This window comes from Orycteropus afer, unplaced genomic scaffold (genome assembly GCF_000298275.1).
Source record: "Orycteropus afer afer isolate SDZICR_OR568_19922 unplaced genomic scaffold, OryAfe1.0 scaffold00010, whole genome shotgun sequence".
NCBI classification, from domain to species: domain Eukaryota; kingdom Metazoa; phylum Chordata; class Mammalia; order Tubulidentata; family Orycteropodidae; genus Orycteropus; species Orycteropus afer.
The window spans coordinates 16643393-16663777 of NW_006921597.1; the positions used below are offsets into that span (position 1 = coordinate 16643393).

Consider the following 20385-nt stretch of genomic DNA (forward strand, 5'->3'; position numbering starts at 1 on the left):
CCTTACTCAGGTTACAACCCTGATCCAATGTAAGGGGATTTTCCCTGGCATATGGCCTACATTACCTTCTATCTTACAAGAGGTAAAAGGAGAAAAAAGCAAACAGAGAAGGAGAGACCTATTATCACTAAAAAAGAAGAGCTGGGAGTTGAGTGCATCCATTAGACCTAGGGTTCCTGTGCTGAGAACCTCCTACATCCAGGGGAATACTGATGCCAAACCACATGCAGATCGCCCACTTGCAGAAGCTAAAAGAGACCTTCTTCCAGAGCTGACACAGAGAGAAAGCTTTACTCTAGAACCAGCACCTGAATTTGGACTGATAGACTCCTAACTGTGAGAAAATAAATTTCTGTTTGTTAAAGCTATCCACTTGTGGTATTTCTGTTACAATAGCACCAGATAACTAAGACAGTCAGATAACGAGATAACCAATAGATGAGGAGTAGGCGTGGCGCTGCTTGATGGCCTGACCAGCTTTCTCAAACAGACAGCAAACATCTGTGCTACGAGTCTGCCACCAGGCCACTCTCTCCACCTTAGGCCACCACAGGTTAGACTATGACGATGCAACCAGAATTGCCAGACCCTCCAGGAAACTGCACCTAAGCATCATAATCACACAAAATACACTCAATATGACTTGTCCCTACACAAGAGAACCCTCTTTCTAGCACATAAGTTTACTTGGTGCTACCGGGTGTCTGGAGGGGTGAGGGGAGAAGGTAAGTTTTTTCTAATGAGTCACTAAGATTATAAAGACTGCTTTATAGTGGAAAGCCTTTATTCAGTAGCATGCAGCCTCCTAGAAATCAGGCTCTGTAACTCCCTCCTCCAAAGCATAGATAAAGAAAGAAGTTGCAGTAGAAAAATATGTGAGAGCTGTATTGGAGGCTGTAAACCTTCTTAAGTTGCAGTAGTGCATGGATGTGGGCTGCAGCTACAATGCCTGAAAAACACAAGAGCAGTGGTCATGCGGTGGGAGAGAACTGGCCCTTAGAGTTGGCACAATAACTAAGGGAGAAGTGACAAATCCAATAGGGAGGAGAATGGGGTTTGGTCAGATTTGGATCAGCATGATATATAACGTAGGGATCAATGGATGATGTAGGAACAGAACAACTAAAGAAGAGGACCCAGACAGGACCCATGCCAAGGCATCTTTCTAGTACCCTACAGAGAAGGGGTTGTTAGCAAACACCAGAACAACACTGTTGTTATCCTTGAATCTTATTTTTGACTGTACATATGTTGGTGTGTAAGGAAAATATTATAAACCCTTTAATCTGCAATAAGCGCTGAGATCCCAACTATTCCTTCTTGCTGTCTCTCTAACACACCTGGTTAAAATAAACCTTTGGGTTGTTTTGGAAAAGGATAGCAATTATGGTGGCACAGCATGAAAAGTGTCAATGTCCCTGGGCTGTTAATGTGGAAGTTGTTATGCTGGTGAATGTCTTGGTGTGTATGTTTTCACCACAATAAAAATAATTAAACATTTGGGAAATGCCCCCCCCCCAAAAAAAAAACACTTGAACTGGATGGTCCCCAAGTAACAATTGCATTATAGTATCTGGTGCCCCAAAAGTGCTGACTGGGGAACGCTATTCTTCATGGACACGGGTCTGATTCCCAGACAGAGGCCTTAGTTCCTGTAGGTGAAGGAAGTATGCTATGTGATTCTGTGCACTCATTGTCTTTTCCCTCCTTTCTGCATGACTGGTCATCCTGTTGTATTGTTGCTTCTCAGATAGATTTGACATATACTGTTTGCTAGAGTGAGGGCCAGAAGAATGTACAAATTAGTCAAATTAGTGCTTCTTAGAAACAAGGTTGGCAAGACCTCAGCTCACTTACTTTGGACATGTCATCAAGAAAGACCAGTCACTAGAAAAAGACACCACGGTTGGTAGAACGTCAATGAAAACAAGGGAAACCCTCCATGAGATAGATTGGCAGAGTGGCTGAAACAACAGACCCAAATATAGCAATGATTATGAAAATGGTGCAGGATTGGACAATGTTTGATTTTGTCATAAAAGAAAAAAATACTGCCATGAGTTGGGGCTGACTCAATAACAACTAACAAGTGAGAGGGCATGTACGACTTTGTTGGGAGCGTGAGCTGAGAAGGGGAGAGAGGTCAGCAGATGTGATGCATGTGGAAAGTGATGAGGTTTTTCTCTTCTGAGCAGGGACTCCTCATTTGTCTTTTTAGCAGAGAATCTTTGGTGCATTAGCCAGGTATCAGCTGTCCTCAGCAGAGTCTACTCATGCCACCAAAGTCTCAGTACTTGTTAGTATGTTAAGAAGGAATAACTTCTGGCTAAGTTTAGGGGGCTGAAACCTAAATTCCTTTCTTGTTCCTCCTCTTCTCACATTTGCATTGCTCTCATGGGATACTTCTGCTAAATTAGCAAAAGGCCAGAATATTCTGTGGTCAGTACTTCCAGCTCCTCTCCCACCCACTGCTGTACTTTCATCTTGTCCCTGAATGAATGATCTCGTGATAAGCCTTCTCCACCACACCACTCACACCACCCCCTGCCCTGCTCTTTCCATCTTGTTGAGCTTTCCTGGCTTTGAACTTCCTCTTGGCCCATCTCACTTCCTAAAACACCCCTGAAGAGGATTGCTTATCTTGATGAAGCTTGAGAAGCCCTCAGAGGCAGGGGAAGGCAGACGTTTTGAGCGTGTCTGTCTGGGGAACTAAGAACAGCAGCACTTTCAGATTCAACCTACACAAAACTGTCCTGCAGGCTTCCGTAAGCCTGGGGATGTGTGGCACCCAGTGGCACTGGAAGTGATTACCCTGTGGTGGGCATTATCTAAGAAGAGGAGGATCTCCAAAAGAGCACCCTACCAGAGAAGACAAGAAATGCATGAGCTGTGAGTTTTAGATAATTGCTGCACTTGACCTGTGGGAAGATGTCTGGCATGAGATAGGCTCATTGAACTACACAGGTCCTGCTGGCATAACTGTCACCTGGAAGGCTTCTCTGGGAAAGCAAGATGCTTGTCAACACTATGGACCTGACGTTGTCCAACATTACCTACATCATCGTGGAGATTCTCATTGGGCTCTGCGCCATAGTAGGCAATGTGCTGGTCATCTGGGTGGTTAAGCTGAACCCCAGCCTGCAGACCACCACTTTCTATTTCATTGTTTCCTTAGCCCTGGCTGACATTGCTGTTGGGGTGCTGGTTATGCCTTTGGCCATTGTCATCAGCCTGGGCATCAGAATCCACTTCTATAGCTGCCTTTTCATGACCTGCCTGGTGATGATCTTCACCCACGCCTCCATCATGTCCTTGCTGGCCATTGCTGTGGATCGATATCTACGGGTCAAGCTCACTGTCAGGTAACCTGTTTGAAGAGGGGTGGAGTGTGGACAGTGAGAAAGGTTCCTGGGAAATGGGGCTAAAAAATTCAGATCTCATACTTTTTGAGTGAAAAAGAACCAAAATTGGCCCCTGAGCTCAAAAGGGGGCGATATTTCTGCCCCTCCCGGAAACTGGTCTGTGAGGAGTTCGTGAATGTGAGGCAAAGCTTTGAAACCAGCAACAGAGGAATGCTCTAATCCATCTCCATTCGTTAATGGGAGGTCTGCTTGATTCCCTAGTATATCTAAAGATGATGAAAGCTTGATGCATCTTTGATTAGTAAAATGCTTTTGAGTTTTAAAAAAATGACAGAAAAGAAGAAGCAAACAAGTAAGTGATAGATGGTTCTGTTATTTCATAAATGTAGGTGGTTATTTTGACTGTGTTTCCTACTCCGTGCCCACCCCCATCTTGAGGAGGGGATCCTTAGAATGAATATCCTAAGAATATCTAGGAATCCTTAAAAGAGAAAGAGAATGACGAAGGAGCTACAAACAAGCTTTAGATGTAAACAAGTCTGAGTAGAAATTCCGGAATTTTGAGATCTGGTAGGCAAGTTATTTCATTTTCTCTGTCTCAGTTTTCTCATTAAGATGTGAACTCTGACTTACCTGGCTTCAATTTTACCTCCAACGCTTCTAGTTTATACAAGTTACTTGACTTGTCCATGTTTTGTTTTTTTCAACTCTAAAAAGGAAATGATCATTGCATCTTCTTCATAGAGTTAAATGAGTTAACACATGGAAAGCTCTTAGAAAAATGCTTCACACATAATCTATGCTCAATAAATGATAGCTATAACTACTGTTATTTTCGTCATCACCATCGAAAATGTAAATTATCATAAAAATATCTCCAGTTTGTTGTGAGATTTCACTGAGATAAAATCTACAAAGTGCATAGTAGGAACTCAGGAATATTAGTTTCTTTCCTGAAGTCTGTGTAGTATATTGTCAGGAAGAAGGATTTAAGGAGAAATGGCGACTCTCATTGAGTGAGCCTTTCAAGGTCCTTGACACACTTCAAAACAACCTTAGCATCTCCACTGATTTATCTAACTCAAACACCAAGTGTATATGCCACTTGCAGCAGAAGCAGGCACAGGTAGAGGAGAGTATGGAAAAGCATCTTATACTTTAACAGCATCAGCACAACAGCCAGACAGAACAATGCACAGCACAGCAGGAAACCATGCTTTGGGAAGACCATTTTTCACCAGGGAGACAACCTAGGAGACTTAGATAAATCTAAGAAAACGTTTACCTCCTAGGATCTGAAGAATCTTGGGCTGGAAATGGAGCCATGAGTAGGGTGTGCAAGCACCTGCCTCAAGGTAACATATTCCTAATCCATTCTAGATAGAACTTCTTTAGAAAAGTCCCCAGAGAAATTGACTGGATTTTTTTTTTTTTTTCCTAATCAGTGCCTGTTCTTCTTGTCCTCATATCCATTGGGGGTTAGCTGTAGTTACCATAGGATATCAATGTGATTTTCTTTTAACAGAAGATTTGGTAATCAAGAGAATGCATGCTTTATCTCTTCATCTTGCTTTATGCTAGCTCCATCTCCCCTAACCCTTTAGCAATTCCCACCATGAACTCATTGGCTCTTTTCCCTTCAAACAGATACAGGAGGGTCACCACTCATAGAAGAATATGGTTGGCCCTGGGTCTTTGCTGGCTGGTGTCATTCCTGGTGGGATTGACACCCATGTTTGGCTGGAACGTGAAACTGATCTCAGGGCACAACAAAAATGTCTCCAACATTGCATGCCAATTCCGTTCCGTTATGAGGATGGACTACATGGTCTACTTCAGCTTTTTCACCTGGATTTTGATTCCCTTGGTTATCATGTGTGGCATCTACGTTGACATCTTCTATGTCATCCGGAACAAACTTAATCAGAACTTTTCTGGCTCCAAAGAGACAGGTGCATTTTATGGACGGGAGTTCAAAACAGCTAAATCCCTGTTTCTGGTTCTCTTCTTATTTGCTTTATCTTGGCTGCCATTATCCATCATTAACTGTATAATCTATTTTGATGGTGAGGTACCAGAAATTGTTCTGTACTTGGGTATCCTGCTGTCCCATGCTAACTCCATGATGAACCCTATCATCTATGCTTGTAAAATAAAGAAGTTCAAGGAGACCTACCTCTTGATCTTCAAAGCTTGTGTGATTTGCCAGTCCTCTAATTCCCTGGACACAAGAAGTGAGCAGATTTCCAATTTAGTTGCCCTCGGAAGATGACCGTCACATTCAGATTGATCTTCAGATTCAGAATCAGCAAGCACTTGAGTGCCTGTTCATCCAGGCCACAGGCTTTCACATCCCTTGATTCCTTCCACTGAGATGGGGAGCATTTGATTGGGTGCCTCCAATTGTATCTCCTCCACCCTCTTCGTTTAACGCAATTTTCCGGAGGCCTGACTTGAGGACAACGTACTATTGTTGCTACTGCTTCCTGTGTTCCTCCTTCCTGTGCAGAAGGCGAAGTCATGGAGTCTGATGGACATGTATGTGATGGTGACGCAGTTCTACTCCACTGCAGCATCTGAGAACCCTGCTCTCAGTAGATGTCCAGGAGATGTTGGGAGCTCAGTATAAGGAGGACTTAAATTGCTAAATCACCTGTGAATGTTGTGTGAATAAAACATTACAGCTAACTGTTGCATGTAGCTGTTTGCTGGGAGTCAGGATCACTTGGGGCTCTGAGACCCGGTTGGCTGCTCCTGGCACTCACCATGCTTACAACCTAAAGTCACCACAGGTGTGAATTCTGGGCTTCTTGTCCCTTTCCCCAGAACACCCTACCAACTTTATAAGCCATTCATCTATTGTTAGAGAAAGAATGATCCTGTCTCCAGAGCTGAGTCTTAATCATTTGTCCTGGTAATTCATTTTAATAGTAGCTGTGAAAATAGGAATAATGGGAGCAGGGCAAAAAGAGACAATGGGTTGCTATTATTTACTATGAACTTTCAATGCACTCAGTACTCTGCATGCATTATCTCTCTTTGTCCTGATCATCTGGGAATTAGGTGTCACTATTATTTTCTTCTTCATTTTGCCGGAGACAAAAGCGAGGCACAGAGAAGTGAAGTAAATTGTTCATAGTCACACAGTTAATAAGTAATAGAACTTGGATTTAAACACAGTCCTGCCTTATGTGAGAAACCTTGCTTCTCACCATCTGTTTTCAGATGTGAAGAAGGGCTTATAATTATTCCAAAGTCCAAACTATCAAGCTCACCTTACATACAATTAGCAGATACCAAAAAAACAAAAACAAAAACAAAACAAAAAAAAACCTCACTGCCATCGAGCGATTCCAACTCATAGCAACCCCCACTTGGTTTCCGAGGCAATAAATTTTGCAGCAATAGATTTCCCCATCTTCCTTCCATGGAGCAGCTGGTGGCTTTGAACCGCCAACTTTCTGGTTAGCAGTCAAATGCCTTAGCACTGCACCACCAGAGCTTGTTTGTACACTTGGAGGCGACTGATTTTTCACCTCAGCTGTTGTCACCTCAGCTACTGTCTAATCAGGATACCAGAGACAGCGTGCCAATCACATTGTTTGAGCATCAAGTGTGGTCCCAGAGATTCAAGCTGGCATCTCAGGTTTGGAGTACCCAAATTTGCAATTGTAGATTCTCACGCCCAGGTTAAACTATTAACTTGGCAAAAACAACAAGGCGGAGATTTTAAACAAACAATGCCAAAGAGGACAGTGTATCTGAAAATATTTTTCATTAGTTTTTAGCCATTCCTGAAAATTTGTCCTAACTCTGATAACTCAGACCAGAGCCTGATAACCATATTAATCGTTTTAAAATTTTATTGCAGCAAAAGGTCTTTTTTCCTCTTGGCAGCCCAGAAGGAATCAACATTATCTGGGAAGTTTAAAGACTTTGCATTTACTTTCCTCCTAATGCCAAGGAAAGTTTGTCTCCTCCCACCATTAGTAACAGTATTCTTAAGAACAGATGATTGGGACACAACTCCACCATCTCTTCTGGTACCTGGAAGTGGGAAGTGACCCTACTCCTGATAGCTTTTCCTTCAGTATTTTAGAGTAGTGTTATTGCATTTTTAAAAATGATTTTTAAAGTAATAAATTTTTATTTTATTAATATATCTTTGAGAGCTCTGGTGGCATAGTCCTAAGACATTTGACTGCTCAGGCTGGCAGTTAAACCCACCAGCAACTCCTCAGAAGGAAGGTTGGGCAATCTACTTCCGTGGTGGTATCGCTTTAGAAACCCAAGGAGAGGTCACTATGAGTCAGAGCTGACTCGATGGCAGTGGGTTTGTTTTCTTTTGGTTTAATATATCTTTGTTAAATAAAAATAACATTTCATTAAAGATTTATTCATATATTTAAAAATATAAGCCAATTATTACTTTTTTCCTTAATGTTACATCCTTGTTTGATTTAAGACATTTTCCCAGCAGTTTCTTTTTTGAGTGAAAATGCCCCTGCAGGAAGACACACTGAGTTTATTCTGGGGCTTTGAGTGACTCTGGCACAAAGCTTTCTTTGGCCCAGGAGAGACCTTGCTACAGTTGAAGAACCGAGGAGGAAGTGCCAATCAGCTCTCATTCTTAGAATAACCTTCCTGAGGTTCTTCATATACTAACTATCTGTAACCAGTTTGTCTTAGCAACAGTTAGACCCTGCCCTTTCTGGAAACTTGATTTAAAGTGACCACTTCCTTCTGAAGAAAATAGCAGTCTATTCTGAGGGAACACATGTAATTGGTGCCATTAGACAAGCTATAATATCTGAGTTTCAGAAAAAAACTTTTTCTTCCCCCTTCCCTTCTCTCTTTTTCTTTTTCCTCCCCCTTTTTTATTGCCACTGTTTAGCAAATTCCCTGGTGGTTTGCAAGATATTTTGGTTTTCATTTTCCTGTCTCCTGAGATAATGTGTTCCACCAGCCCAGAAGAACCCTAAAAGTGAAAATGTCTTTTGGGTTGCAATAAAAAAGATGAACTAAGAATCACTGGTGAAGAGTTTGGCTAGAAGTGGTGAGATCTACCCTGGTTTCAAGTTTAGAGATTAGTGTTACAGGAATCTCCCCAAGATCCTCTCTCTTAGCGGACACCTTTTCAGCTAAACAGTAAAGGGTAAGAGTTTGGCTTTTATTCCAAAGGAATAAGGTATGAGACTACCCAGACAAAATCCAGGTTTGCTTCCTCTTCCTCCACAAAATTAACTGGAGCAAAAGTAGTTATTGAATGACCATATATAAGTTTGGCAGATGATGTTTATACATATGTATTTGTGTGTGCTATAAGAATGTCCATATATATAATAGAGCTAACAGGGGCAAAGTTATGATAACTTCTTAAACCAAACTCACTGCCATTGAGTTGATCCCAACTCATAGTGATCCCTTCTTGGGTTTCTGAGACAGTATCTCTATGGAAGTAGATTGCCCAATCTTCCTTTCCAGGAGTGGCTGGTGGGTTTGAACCACCAGCCTTCTGGTCAGCAGTCAAATGCCTTAGGCACTATGCCACCAGAACTCCTAACGTCTTAGCCACAGTCAATCACCCTTAGAGAGCTAATTGTTGGGCCCATGGGCTTGGGACCATGGTCACAGGGAACATCAAGCTCAACTGGCATAACATACTACACAAAAAACATTGTTCTAATCCTAATTTGGTGAGTAGCAACTGGGGATCTTAAAAGCTTGTAAGCAGCTATCTAAGATGCAACAATTGATCTCTCTTCGTGCAGAGCAAGGAAGAATGAAGAAAACCAAAGACACATGGATACAATTAGTCCAAGGGACTAGTGTACCTTGTGAACCTCAGCCTACATGACCCTGAGACCAGAAGGACTAGATGGTGCCAGGCTACCACTGTCAACCACTTAGAAAGGGATCAGTGTAGGAGATGTTGAACAGAGTGGGAGAAAAATGTGGAACAAAACTAAAAATCATAAAAAAGACCAGGCTTACTGGTCTGATAGACACTGGTGAAACCCCTGAGACTATGGCCCCTAGTCACCCTTTGGGCCTAGAATTGAACTCACTCCAGCCAAACAAAAGACAGGTGTATAAGAGGAACATTTACATCAGGTAGGTACACTTCTTAGAACAACCAATCATGGGAGAACAGAAAGGCAGTATTTGCACAGGGAGACAGCCCAGAGAGCAGGAATACATAAAAAAGGACACAGGGAAAAAGTAACAACAAGGAAGAAGTGGGAAGAGAGCTGTTACATTGTGAGGAATTGGAGTCAATGTCATGAAACACAATGTTTATAAACTGCTGTATGGAAAATGAATTTGCTCTGTAAACTTTCACCCAAATCACAATAAAAAAGCTTTCTAAAGAAGTAGATATTGAATCTAAGTGCCCATCAATGGATAAACAAATGATGGTACAACACCTACTAAGCATTGTTAATAACAATGAATCCGTGAAACACCTCATAATACGGATGAATCTTGAGGATGTTATGCTGAGTGAAATAAGTCAATCACTTAAGAGATCATTACTACAAAAAGTCAAGAAAAGGTTTACGCACAGAAAGAAACATTCTCTGATGGTTACCAGGGTTGGAAAGGGGAAAGATGGAAAATCACTAACTAGAGAGTACACATGTGTTAACTTGAGTGAAGGGATAGGCACCACACAATAAGGGAGAAGTCAGCACAACAAGACTAAGGCAAAGGAAGACAATGGGAAATACTCAAGAAAAAAGGCCACAATGGTAAATGCTATTACATCCACAATCCTGCAATAACAGTAGTAACAAACAATACTGTGAGAGTGGAAATACAAGCATATATGTAAACTGAACAGATAAGTTCAGCATATGGGAGTCAGTCACAAGCATATATAAGTTGAGCAGAGGATATGTCTACACATTTGTGAAATATGGATGAAAATACTTCAATCTCTTCTCCATTTATTGTGATGCTGGTCCCATCGTGAGGATTTCTGTTTTCTTTATATTGAGGTGTAATCCATACTGCAGACTGTAGTCTTCAATCTTCATCAGTAAGTGCTTCAAGTCACTTTCAGCAAGCAAAGTTGTCTCGTCTGCATATCACAGGTTGTTAATGACTCTTCCTCCAATCCTGATGCCACGTTCTTGTTCATATAGTCCAGCTTCTCAGATTATTCACTCAGCATACAGATTGAATGACTATGGTGAAAGGACACAACCCTGATGCACTCCCTTCCTGATTTTAAACCATGCAGCATTTCCTTGTTCTGTTCGAATGACAGCTTCCAGGTCTATGCACAGGTTCCTCATGAGTACAATTACGTGTTCTGGAATTCCCATTCTTCTTAATGTTATCCATAATTTGTTATGATCCACACAATTGAATGCTTTTACATAGTCAATAAAACACAAGTAAACATCTTTCTGGCATTCTTTGCTTTCAGCCAAGACCCATCTGACATCAGTTATGATATCCCTTGCTCCACGTTCCCTTCTGAATCCAGCTTGCCTTTCTGGAATTTCTCTGTCAATATACTGCTGCAGCCATTTTTGAATTATCTTCAGTAAGATTTTACTTAAGTGTGATATTAATGATATTGTTTGATAATTTCCACATCACCTTTCTTTGGGATGGGTATAAATATGGATCTCTTCCAGTCAGTTGGCCAGGTAGTTGTCTTGTAAATCTCTTGGTATAGCCAAGTCAGTGCCTCCAGCACAGCATCCATTTGTTGAAACATCTCAATGGGTATTCTGTCAATTCCTGGAGACTTGTTCTTTGCCAATTCCTTCAGTGCAGCTTCTTTCTTCAATACTTCAATTCCTACAATTCTTGATCATATGCCACCTCCTGAAATGGATGAACATCGACCACTTCTTTTTGGTACAATGACTCTGTGTATTCCTTCTACCTTCTATTGATGTTTGCTGCATCATTCAATATTTTGCCCATAGAATCTTCCAATATTGCAACTCGATGCTTAACTTTTTCTTCAGTTCTTTCAGCATAAGAATTGCTGAGTGTGTTCTTCTCTTTTGGTTTTCTAACTCCTGGTCTTTGCACATTTCTTTATAATAATTGGCATTTTCTTCTCAAGTTGCTCTTTGAAATCTTCTGTTCAGCTCTTTTATCTTGTCATTTCTTCAATTTGCTTTAGCTACTCTCCAAGGGCAAGTTTCAGAGTCTCTTCTGACAACCATTTTGGTCTTTTCTTCCTTTCTTGTCTTTTTAATGACCCCTTGCTTTCTTCATGGATGCTGTTCTTGATGTCATCCCACAATTCTGGTTTTTGGTCACTGTGTTCAATGGATCAAATCTATTCTTTAGATGGTCTCTAAATTCAGGAGGGATATATTCAAGATCATATTTTGGCTGTCATGGACTTCTTTAATTGTCTTCAAGTTCAATTTGAACTTTCACATGAGCAATTGATTGTTCCACAATCAGCTCCTGGCCTTGTTTTGGTTGAAGATATTGAGCTTCTCAATCGCCTCTTGCCACAGATGTAGTCAATATGATTCCTGTGTACTCCGTCTGGCGAAGTCCACGTGTATAGCCATCGTTTGTGTTGTTGAAAAAAGATATTTGCAATGAATAAGTCGTTGGTCTAGCAAAATTCTATCATGTGATCTCCAGTGTTACTTCTATCACCAAGGCCATATTTTCCAACTACCAGTGATTCTTCTTTGTTTTGCATTCCAATCACCAGTGGTAATCAACACATCTTGATTTCATGTTTGGTCAATTTCAGACTGCAGAAGTTGGTAAAAATCTTCAATTTCCTTGTCTTTGGCTTTGGTGGTTGGTGTGTATATTTGAATAACAGAGTATTAACTGGTTTTCGTTGAAGGTGTATGGATTTTATCCTATCACTGACAGCATTGTACTTCAGGTTAGATCTTGAAACTTTCTTTGTGATGATAAATGCCGTGCCATTCCTGTTCAATTTGTCATTTCCAGCATAGTAGATCGTATGGTTGTCTGATTCAAAACGGCCCAAACCAGCCCATTTCAGCCCACTAATGCCTAGGACGTTGATCTTTATGCATTCCATTTTATTTTTGGCAACTTCCAATTTTCTTAGATTCATACTTTGTACATTCCATGTTCTGATTATTAATGGATGTTTGCAGCTGTTTCTTCTCATGATGAGTCGTGCTACATCAGTAAATGGAAGTCCTGAAAGCTTTACTCCATCCACATCATTAAGGTCAGCTTTACCCTGAGTAGGCAACTCAGTAGTATTTGAGTGCCTTCTGACCTCAGGGGCTCATCTGCTGGCTCTATATCAGACAATATTTCAGAGCTATTCATAAAGTTTCCCAGTAATATATCAGACAGAGTTTCACTGCTATTCATAAGGTTTTCATTGACCAATTCTTTGGGAAGTGATGGCCTCTTCTTTCTTCTGAGTCTGTCTTAGTCTGAAAGCTCCGCTGAAAACTATCCACCATGTGTAACCCTGCTGGCATTTGTAACACCAGTGACATCGCCTCCAGCCTCATAGTAACAAGTAAGCCACCACAGGATGATAAACTGACAGACAAGTTCATCTCCCTTACCTATTCCAAACCACTCTGCTCACTTCCTGGCCTTTCTTAAAGCTGCTCCAAAAGCCCCCAGTGTCTGGCTCCCCCTCTGCACCACCCCTCAAAGCTGCTTCCAAAAGCCTCTGGGTGTGTCTCCCCCTCGGGGCTGGCCCTTAAAGCCACTTCCAAAAGCCCCTGGTGCCATAAATTCTTAGCCATTTCCTAACACCTTGAGGGATGAAATCACTGGGCTTGAGAGCTTAGGACCACAGTCTGGGGGGTGGGACATCTAGGTCAATTGGGATAACACAGTCTGGTGGTGTAGTGCGTAAGGCATTTGACTGCTAACCAGAACACTGGAAGTTCAAACCCACTAGCCACTCCACAGAAAGAAGACTGGTCAATTTACTTCTGGAAAGGTTTACAGAAAACTACCACTGCCAACCACTTGGACAGGGATCAAAATTGGAGATCCTGGATAGAGTGGGGTAAAAATGTGGAGCAAAACTTAAAATTGTAAAAAAGACCAAACTTATTGGTCTGACAGAGACTGGTGGAATTCCTGACACTATGGTCATTAGATATCCTTGAAATTTGAAACTGAACACATTCTTGGAGATTACCTTTTGACCAAACAACAGATAGATCTATAAAGTGAACAATAATACCCATGAGAAATGTGCCTCTCAGAACAATCAACCATATGAGACCAAAGGCACAGCATTTGCCCAAAAACAAAGCTCAGTAGGCAGGAAGGGGCATGAAAGATGGGCAAATGGAAACTGGGGCACTCGGAGATGAAGTGGGAAGAGTGCTGTGACATTGACGGAATTCCAACTTAGGTCATGAAGCAAAATGTATATAAATTGGTGAATGGGAAATTAATTTGCTCTGTAAATTTTCACCCAAACCACAATAAAATGTTAAAAAAAATTTAGTTGTTCTTTTTTTTAAAAAAAGTAGATGCTGAGTAATTGTGTTTATTTACCTTATTCTTTTTTTTCCCCATCAAGTCAACTGAATGTTCATTTTCTGCAGGAACTCTGTCCTTACATACCATAGTTACATATGATGACAATAAGAGGAATTAAGCAGCATGTTGTACCAGTTACTCAAAAGATGGTGGTGTATGTGAAGTCTTTTTGTAAACTCCAACATACTCTATAATTTTACAGTATTATTACTGTTGAGGAAGCAGCATAGTGTGATAAAGTGGCATTGCTAGCTATGTGAAGTTGGGCAAGTTACTTAAATTATTCTCCTTTGCAAAATGAGACTGCTAATACCTGTGTCAAAGTTGTTTCTGTTTGCTTTTTACTTTTTATTGTGGAAAATTTCAAATAAAACGTGGACAGACTAGAATAATGATCCCTCATATATCTTCCACAATCAACACCAATGGAAGCAGCAGTCAATATCTCAGACAACGTATTGCACTGCTGCAAAAGACCTCTTTAAAGTGCTGAAGGGCAAAGATGTCTCTTTGAAGATTAAGATGCACCTAACCCAAGCTATGGTGCTTTCACTCCCCTCATATATGTGAGATCTAGACAATGAACAAGGAAAACTGAAGAAGAGTTGATGCTTTGAGTTGTGTTGGAGAAGAAAACTAAAAGTACTATGGGCTGCCAAAAGAACTAACAAATTTGTCCTGGAAGAAGTGTAGCTGGAATGCTCCTTGGAAGCGAGAATGGCCAAATTTTGTCTGCCCTACATTGGTCATGTCAGAAGGAACCATTCTCTGGAGAAGGATATCATGCTTGGTAAAGTGGAGGGTCAACGAAAAAGAGGAAGGCCTTTAACAAGATGGATTGACACAGTGGCTACAATGATGGGTTCAGGTATAGCAAGAATTGGGAAGCTGGCACAGGACCAGGCAGTATTTTGTTCTGTTTTACATAGGGTCATTGTGAGTTGGATGGGAACTCTGGTAGCATAGTGCCTAAGGCACTTGACTGCTAGCCAAAAGGCTGGCGGTTCAAACCCACCAGCCACTCCTCGGAAGGAAGATGGGGCAATCTACTTCTGTAGTGATACTGCCTAGGAAACCCAAGGAGGGGTCACTATGAGTCAGGTGTGACTCGACAGCATATAACAACAGCAACATGAGTTGGAGCCAACTTGATGGCACCTAACAACAACGACAACATATCTTTCATCCTGTGCTGATAATTATCAACTTCTGGCCAATCTCGTTTCCTTTAAACCTCACCCACTTGCCCTACCCTGATTATTTTGAAATTCTGCACATCAAATTATTTCATTTGTGAACATTTCAGTATATATTTCTACAAATTTTTTAAATCACATTTTAAAAATTATTATTATTATCCATTTAAACTCTTAAGTAGACACTTAAATAGAGGGAAAATTAATTGTACTCTCAGGAGAAAGGAAGATAACTAATAACACCAAGTAATACTTGGAGTGCTGATAGGCACAGTCATTTATTCTCTGTAATTCTGGGCCTTTTGTTTGCTTTAGAACACCACTTTTCCATGTCTTGGGTTCTTTTACTTAAATCTACCTGTGCATAATCCATTTCTGTTTCTGATGGTATTTACTTTGGTTTCACGGTGCTGTGCCCAAGGAATTCTAAGAGTGTTTTGAATGTTTAATTCTCAGAGATGAGTGGTTTTTTTTTTTTTTTCAATAACTGTGATATTTTTACTGAGTTTCCAAGGCTGTAAATCTTTTTTTTTTTTTTTAGCACTAACTTTTTTTCTTTTTAAATTGTGCTTTGGGTGCAAATTTACATAGCAAACTTGTTTTACATTCAATAGTTCGTGAACATCTGGTTTCATGGCCCCCGTTACCATCCCCAACCAGAGGAAACTCTCCTCTCCTCTCTTCCCTGTGACCACCCCTTCCCTGTGCCCCTCTCATCCATCTATTCCTGTCTGTCCAGGCTTCCCTGTGTGTGAATGCTACCCCTCTGGTATCCCATGGCTGCTTGATCCAAGGGGTACATCTCCCTAGAGCAGGTGGGTGCATCACCCTGGGATAGTGTTCTGCATGTAGGTCTTCCTACTGTTGGGCTGAGAGTGATCCATGTAACCGAGTCCACTTCTAGGCTTGAAGGGTAACCCAGGGCCACAGTCTTAAGGGTTCCACCAGTCTCTATCTGAACAGTAATTCTGGTCATTTTTGTGTTTTTGTTCCACATTTCTCTTCCCACTGTATCCAGGATCTCCAGGTTTGATCCCTTTCCCAGCAGTTGGCATTGGTAGCTGGGCACCATCTAGTTTTTCTGGTCTTGGGCTATGAGACTGAGGTCCTCGTGGCATCCTATCTTTGGGCTAATTGTTTCCAGATGACTCTGATTTTTTTTCACTCTTCTTTCCTCCAGCCAAGGGGAGACCAATAATTGCATCTTAGATGGCTGCTTGAAAGCTTTTAAAACCCCAGTCACTACTCACCAAAGTAGGTTTTAGAGCAAAATGTTTATGAACTATGTGTGCCAATTGAGCATGATATCCCCCTAGACTAGGGTCCCAAGCCCCTGGGCCTGGTGATTCTCTCTCACAAGATATTTGGTTATCTCTGCAAAGTTCCTTCCATCCTGTCTTCTGTTGCTTCTGTAATGTATGTGGCTAATTTTGTAACACAAGTACATGTGTAAGATTATCTTCACCCAAATCTATCCTTGGTATAGGGTGTATTCCTGTTTGCCAACTGTCACCTGCACTTCTCACCTGTCTATGCATTAATCAATCCACAGCCTGGTATTGGTGCTAGTGATACTGCAGTGTTGTGCCTGTCATAGTGTTTGGCTCTGTTATCTATATCTTTTATGCACATTTTGGTGTCTTTCCTTTCCCCATTGTCACCATGCTGGTCACAGACTCTTTCCATACTGTTCCTCCGCTCACTCAAATCAACATGTGACCCCCACATAGTCTGAGATTTTCCTTCCCCCTCCCTCCCATCCCCAGTAACCAACGAAGTGAGTTTCCTTCCCTGAATAAACATTCCTTGACTTTTTACAATAGTGGACTCATACAATATTTGTCCTTCTGTGATTGACTTATTTCACTCAGCGTAATGTCCTTTAATTCATCCACGTTGTGAGATGATTCTTGTATTCTTCATTGTTTTTTAATGTAGCATAGTATTCCACTCTGTGCATGTACCATAGTTTGGTTATCTATTCATCTGTTGATGGGCATTAAGGTTGTTTCCACCTCTTTGCTATAGTGAATTGTGCTGCATTGAACATGGGCTGCATATTTCTGTTTGCATTCTGTCTCTCACCTCTTTATATTCCTAGTGATGGAAGTGCTGGATCAAATGGTATTTCTATTTTCAGTTTTTTAAGGAAATGCCATACTGTTTTCCACAATGGTTGCACCATTTTGCAATCCCACCAGCAGTGAATGAGAGTTCCAATCTCTCCGCAGCTTTTCCAGCATTTATTTTCTGTCTTGTTGAACTTTGCTATTATTGCTGGGGTGAGATGGTATCTCATTGTTGTCTTGATTTGCATCTCTCTAATGTCTAATGATCATGAGCATTTTCTCATGTGTTTGTTGGCCACCTGTATATCCTCTTTAGTGAAGTGTCTGTTCATGTCCCTTACTCATTTTTTAGTTGGGTTGTTTGTCTTTTTGGTGTTGAGGTGTTGAAGTTTTCTACAAATTTTGGAGATGAGTTTCTTCTCAGATATGTCATAGCCAAATATTTTTTTCCCAATCTGTAGGCTCTCTTTTTACCTTTTTGGAGAAGTCTTTAGATGCACATAAGAATTTAATTTTTAAAAGGTCCCAATCATCTAGTTTCTCTTCTGCTGCCTGTGCATTTTGGGTTATGCTTGATAGTCTATTTACGGCATAAATTAGGACCCCTAGATTTGCCCCTATTTTTTCTTTGATGAGCTTTATAGTTTTGGGCTTTACATTTAACTCTTTGATCCAACTTGAGTTCATTTTTGTGTATGGCGTGAGATATGGGTCTTGTTTAATTTTTCTACAAATGGATATCCAATTTTACCAGCACCATTTGTTAAAGAGGCTATTTCTCTCCCTTTTAATGGGTTTTGGGCCTTTGTCAAAGATCAGCTATCCATAGATGGTTGGGCCTATTTCTGAGTTTTCGATTCTGTTCCATTGGTCGGTCTATTTATCATTACACCAATACCACGCTGTTTTGATTACTGGGGCTGTATAGTAGATTTTGAAGTCTGGGAGTGTGAGGTATCCTCCTTTATTCTTCTTCGTCAGCAGTACTTTGTTTTTCCAAGGCCTCTTTCCATTCCATGTAAAATTAGTGATTGGTTTTTCCATGTCCTTAAAAAATGTTGGTGGGATTTGGATCGGGACTGCATTGAATATGTAGATTGCCTTGGGTAGTACTGACATTTTCACAATATTCAGTCTTCCTATCCATGAATAAGGCACGTTCTTCCATTTAAGTAGATCCTTTGTAGTTTCTTGTAGTAGTGTTCTGTTGTTTTCTTTGTATAGGTCTTTTGTGTCCCTAGTAAGATTTATTTATTTCTAAGTATTTTATCTTTTTAGTAGCTATTGTAAATGGTATTGTTTTCCTTATTTCCTTTTCAGAGGACTTTTTGTTGACGTAGAGGAATCCAACTGATTTTTGTATGTTGACCTTGTATCTTGCCACTTTGCTAAACCTTTTTATTAGTTCTAGTAATTTTTTTGCTGAGTCTCTTAGGTTTTCTATGTATAGGATCATGTCATCTGTGAATAGAGATAGCTTTACTTCTTCTTTGCTAATTTGGATGACTTTTATTCTCTTTCTTGTCTTATTGCCCTGGCTAGGACTTCACATACAATGTTGAATAGAAGTGGTGGTAGAGGACATCCTTGTCTGGTTCCCGTTCGCAAGGGGAATGCTTTGAGTCTCCGTTAACAATAAGGTTGGCTGTTGGTTTTGAGTACATGCCCTTTATTATATTGAGCATTTTCCCTTCCATCCCTATTTAGCTGACAGTTTTAAGCAGAAAGGAAGGTTGGGCAATCTACTTCCGAAGTGATACCACCTCAGAAACCCAAGAAGGGGTCATTATGAGTTGGATCTGGCTCGACGGCAGTGTGTGTGTGTGTGTGTGTGTGTGTGTTTGAACAGGAATAGGGGTTGGATTTTGTCAAATGCCTTTTCTGCATTGATTGATATGATCGTACATTTGTTTTGTTTTGTTTTGTTTATGTGATGGATTACATTGATTGTTTTTCTGATGTTCAATCATCCTTGCATACCTGGTATGAATCCCACTTAGTCATGATGTATTATTATTATTTTTTTGATATGTTGTTGGATTCTTTTGGCTTGGATTTTGTTGAAGTTTTTGCATCTATATTCATGAGAGATATAGGTCTTAGTTTTCCTTTTTAGTGGTGTCTTTCCCTGGTTTTGGTATCAGTGCTATGGTTGCTTCGTAGAATGAATTTGGTTTACTCCATCTTTTTCTATGTTCTGGAATAGTTTGAGTAGTATAAGCATCAACTCTTCCCTGAATGTTTGGTAGAATCCTCCAGTGAAGCCACCTGGGCCAGGACTTTTTTTGTGTGTGTGTGGGGGGGAGATTTTTTTATGACCTGTTCAATTTCTTCTTTTGTTATGGGTCTGTTCAAGTATTCTATCTTCAACTGGGATAGTTGAGTAGATCTTATGTTTCTAAAAATTTGTCCATCTCTTCTAAATTCTCAAATTGATTGGAGTACAGTTCTTCATGATATTCTGTTGTTATCTTTCTTATTTCACTTGGTTCTGTTGTGACGTCACTCTTTTCATTTATTATTTGTGTTATTTGTATCTCTCTTTCTTTTCCTTTGTTAAATTTTACCAGTGGTTTGTCAGTTTTCTTAATCTTTTCAAAGAACCAGCTTCTTTTTTTGTTGATTTGCTCTATTTTTTTTGTTTTGTTTTCTGCTTTGTTTATTTCTGCTTTAATCTTTATTATTTCCTTACTTCTAGGTAGTGTAGGTTTGTTTTGTTGCTCTTTCTCTAATTGTTGGAGTTGTTGAGTTAAAGTATTGATTTTGATTTTTTCCAATTTTTTTTGATGTGTGCATTTATTGCTATCAATTGACCTCTGAGTACTGCTTTTGTTGTGTCCCATAGGTTTTGGTAAGATGTATCTTCATTTTCATTTGTTTTCAGGAATTTTTTTTTAATTTCACCTTTTATTTCTTCTGTTACCCAGTAGTTTTTGAGCAGTGTATTATTCAGTTTCCACATACTTGATTTTTTTTTTTCACCTTGGTCTTCCTATTATTGATTTCTAATTTTATAGCATTGTGATCTGAGAAGATGCTTTGTAGTATTTCAATGTTTTTGGATTTATTGAGGCTTGTTTTGTGTCCTAACATATAGTCTATTCTGGAGAATGATCCATGTGCACTGGAGAAGAATGCATATTGTGTTTTTGTTGGGTGGAGTACTCGGTATATGTCTATGAAGTCAAGTTGGTTGATTATGGTGTTGAATTCATCTGTACCTTCATTGAGCTTTTTTTTTCCCCAGTTGTTCTGTCCCTCCTT

At 40.3% G+C, this 20385-nt stretch overlaps 1 protein-coding gene across 1 annotated transcript in view; it reads left to right on the forward strand.

Moving 5' to 3' along the window:
• Positions 1-3012: 3012 nt before the first annotated feature.
• LOC103204103 (transmembrane domain-containing protein TMIGD3) overlaps positions 3013-20385 on the forward strand; it is a 37555-nt gene continuing 20182 nt past the window's right edge. Inside the window, 1 exon segment of the mRNA XM_007949247.1 lies at positions 3013-3362. Within this exon segment, the coding sequence (XP_007947438.1) occupies positions 3013-3362 (350 nt within the window).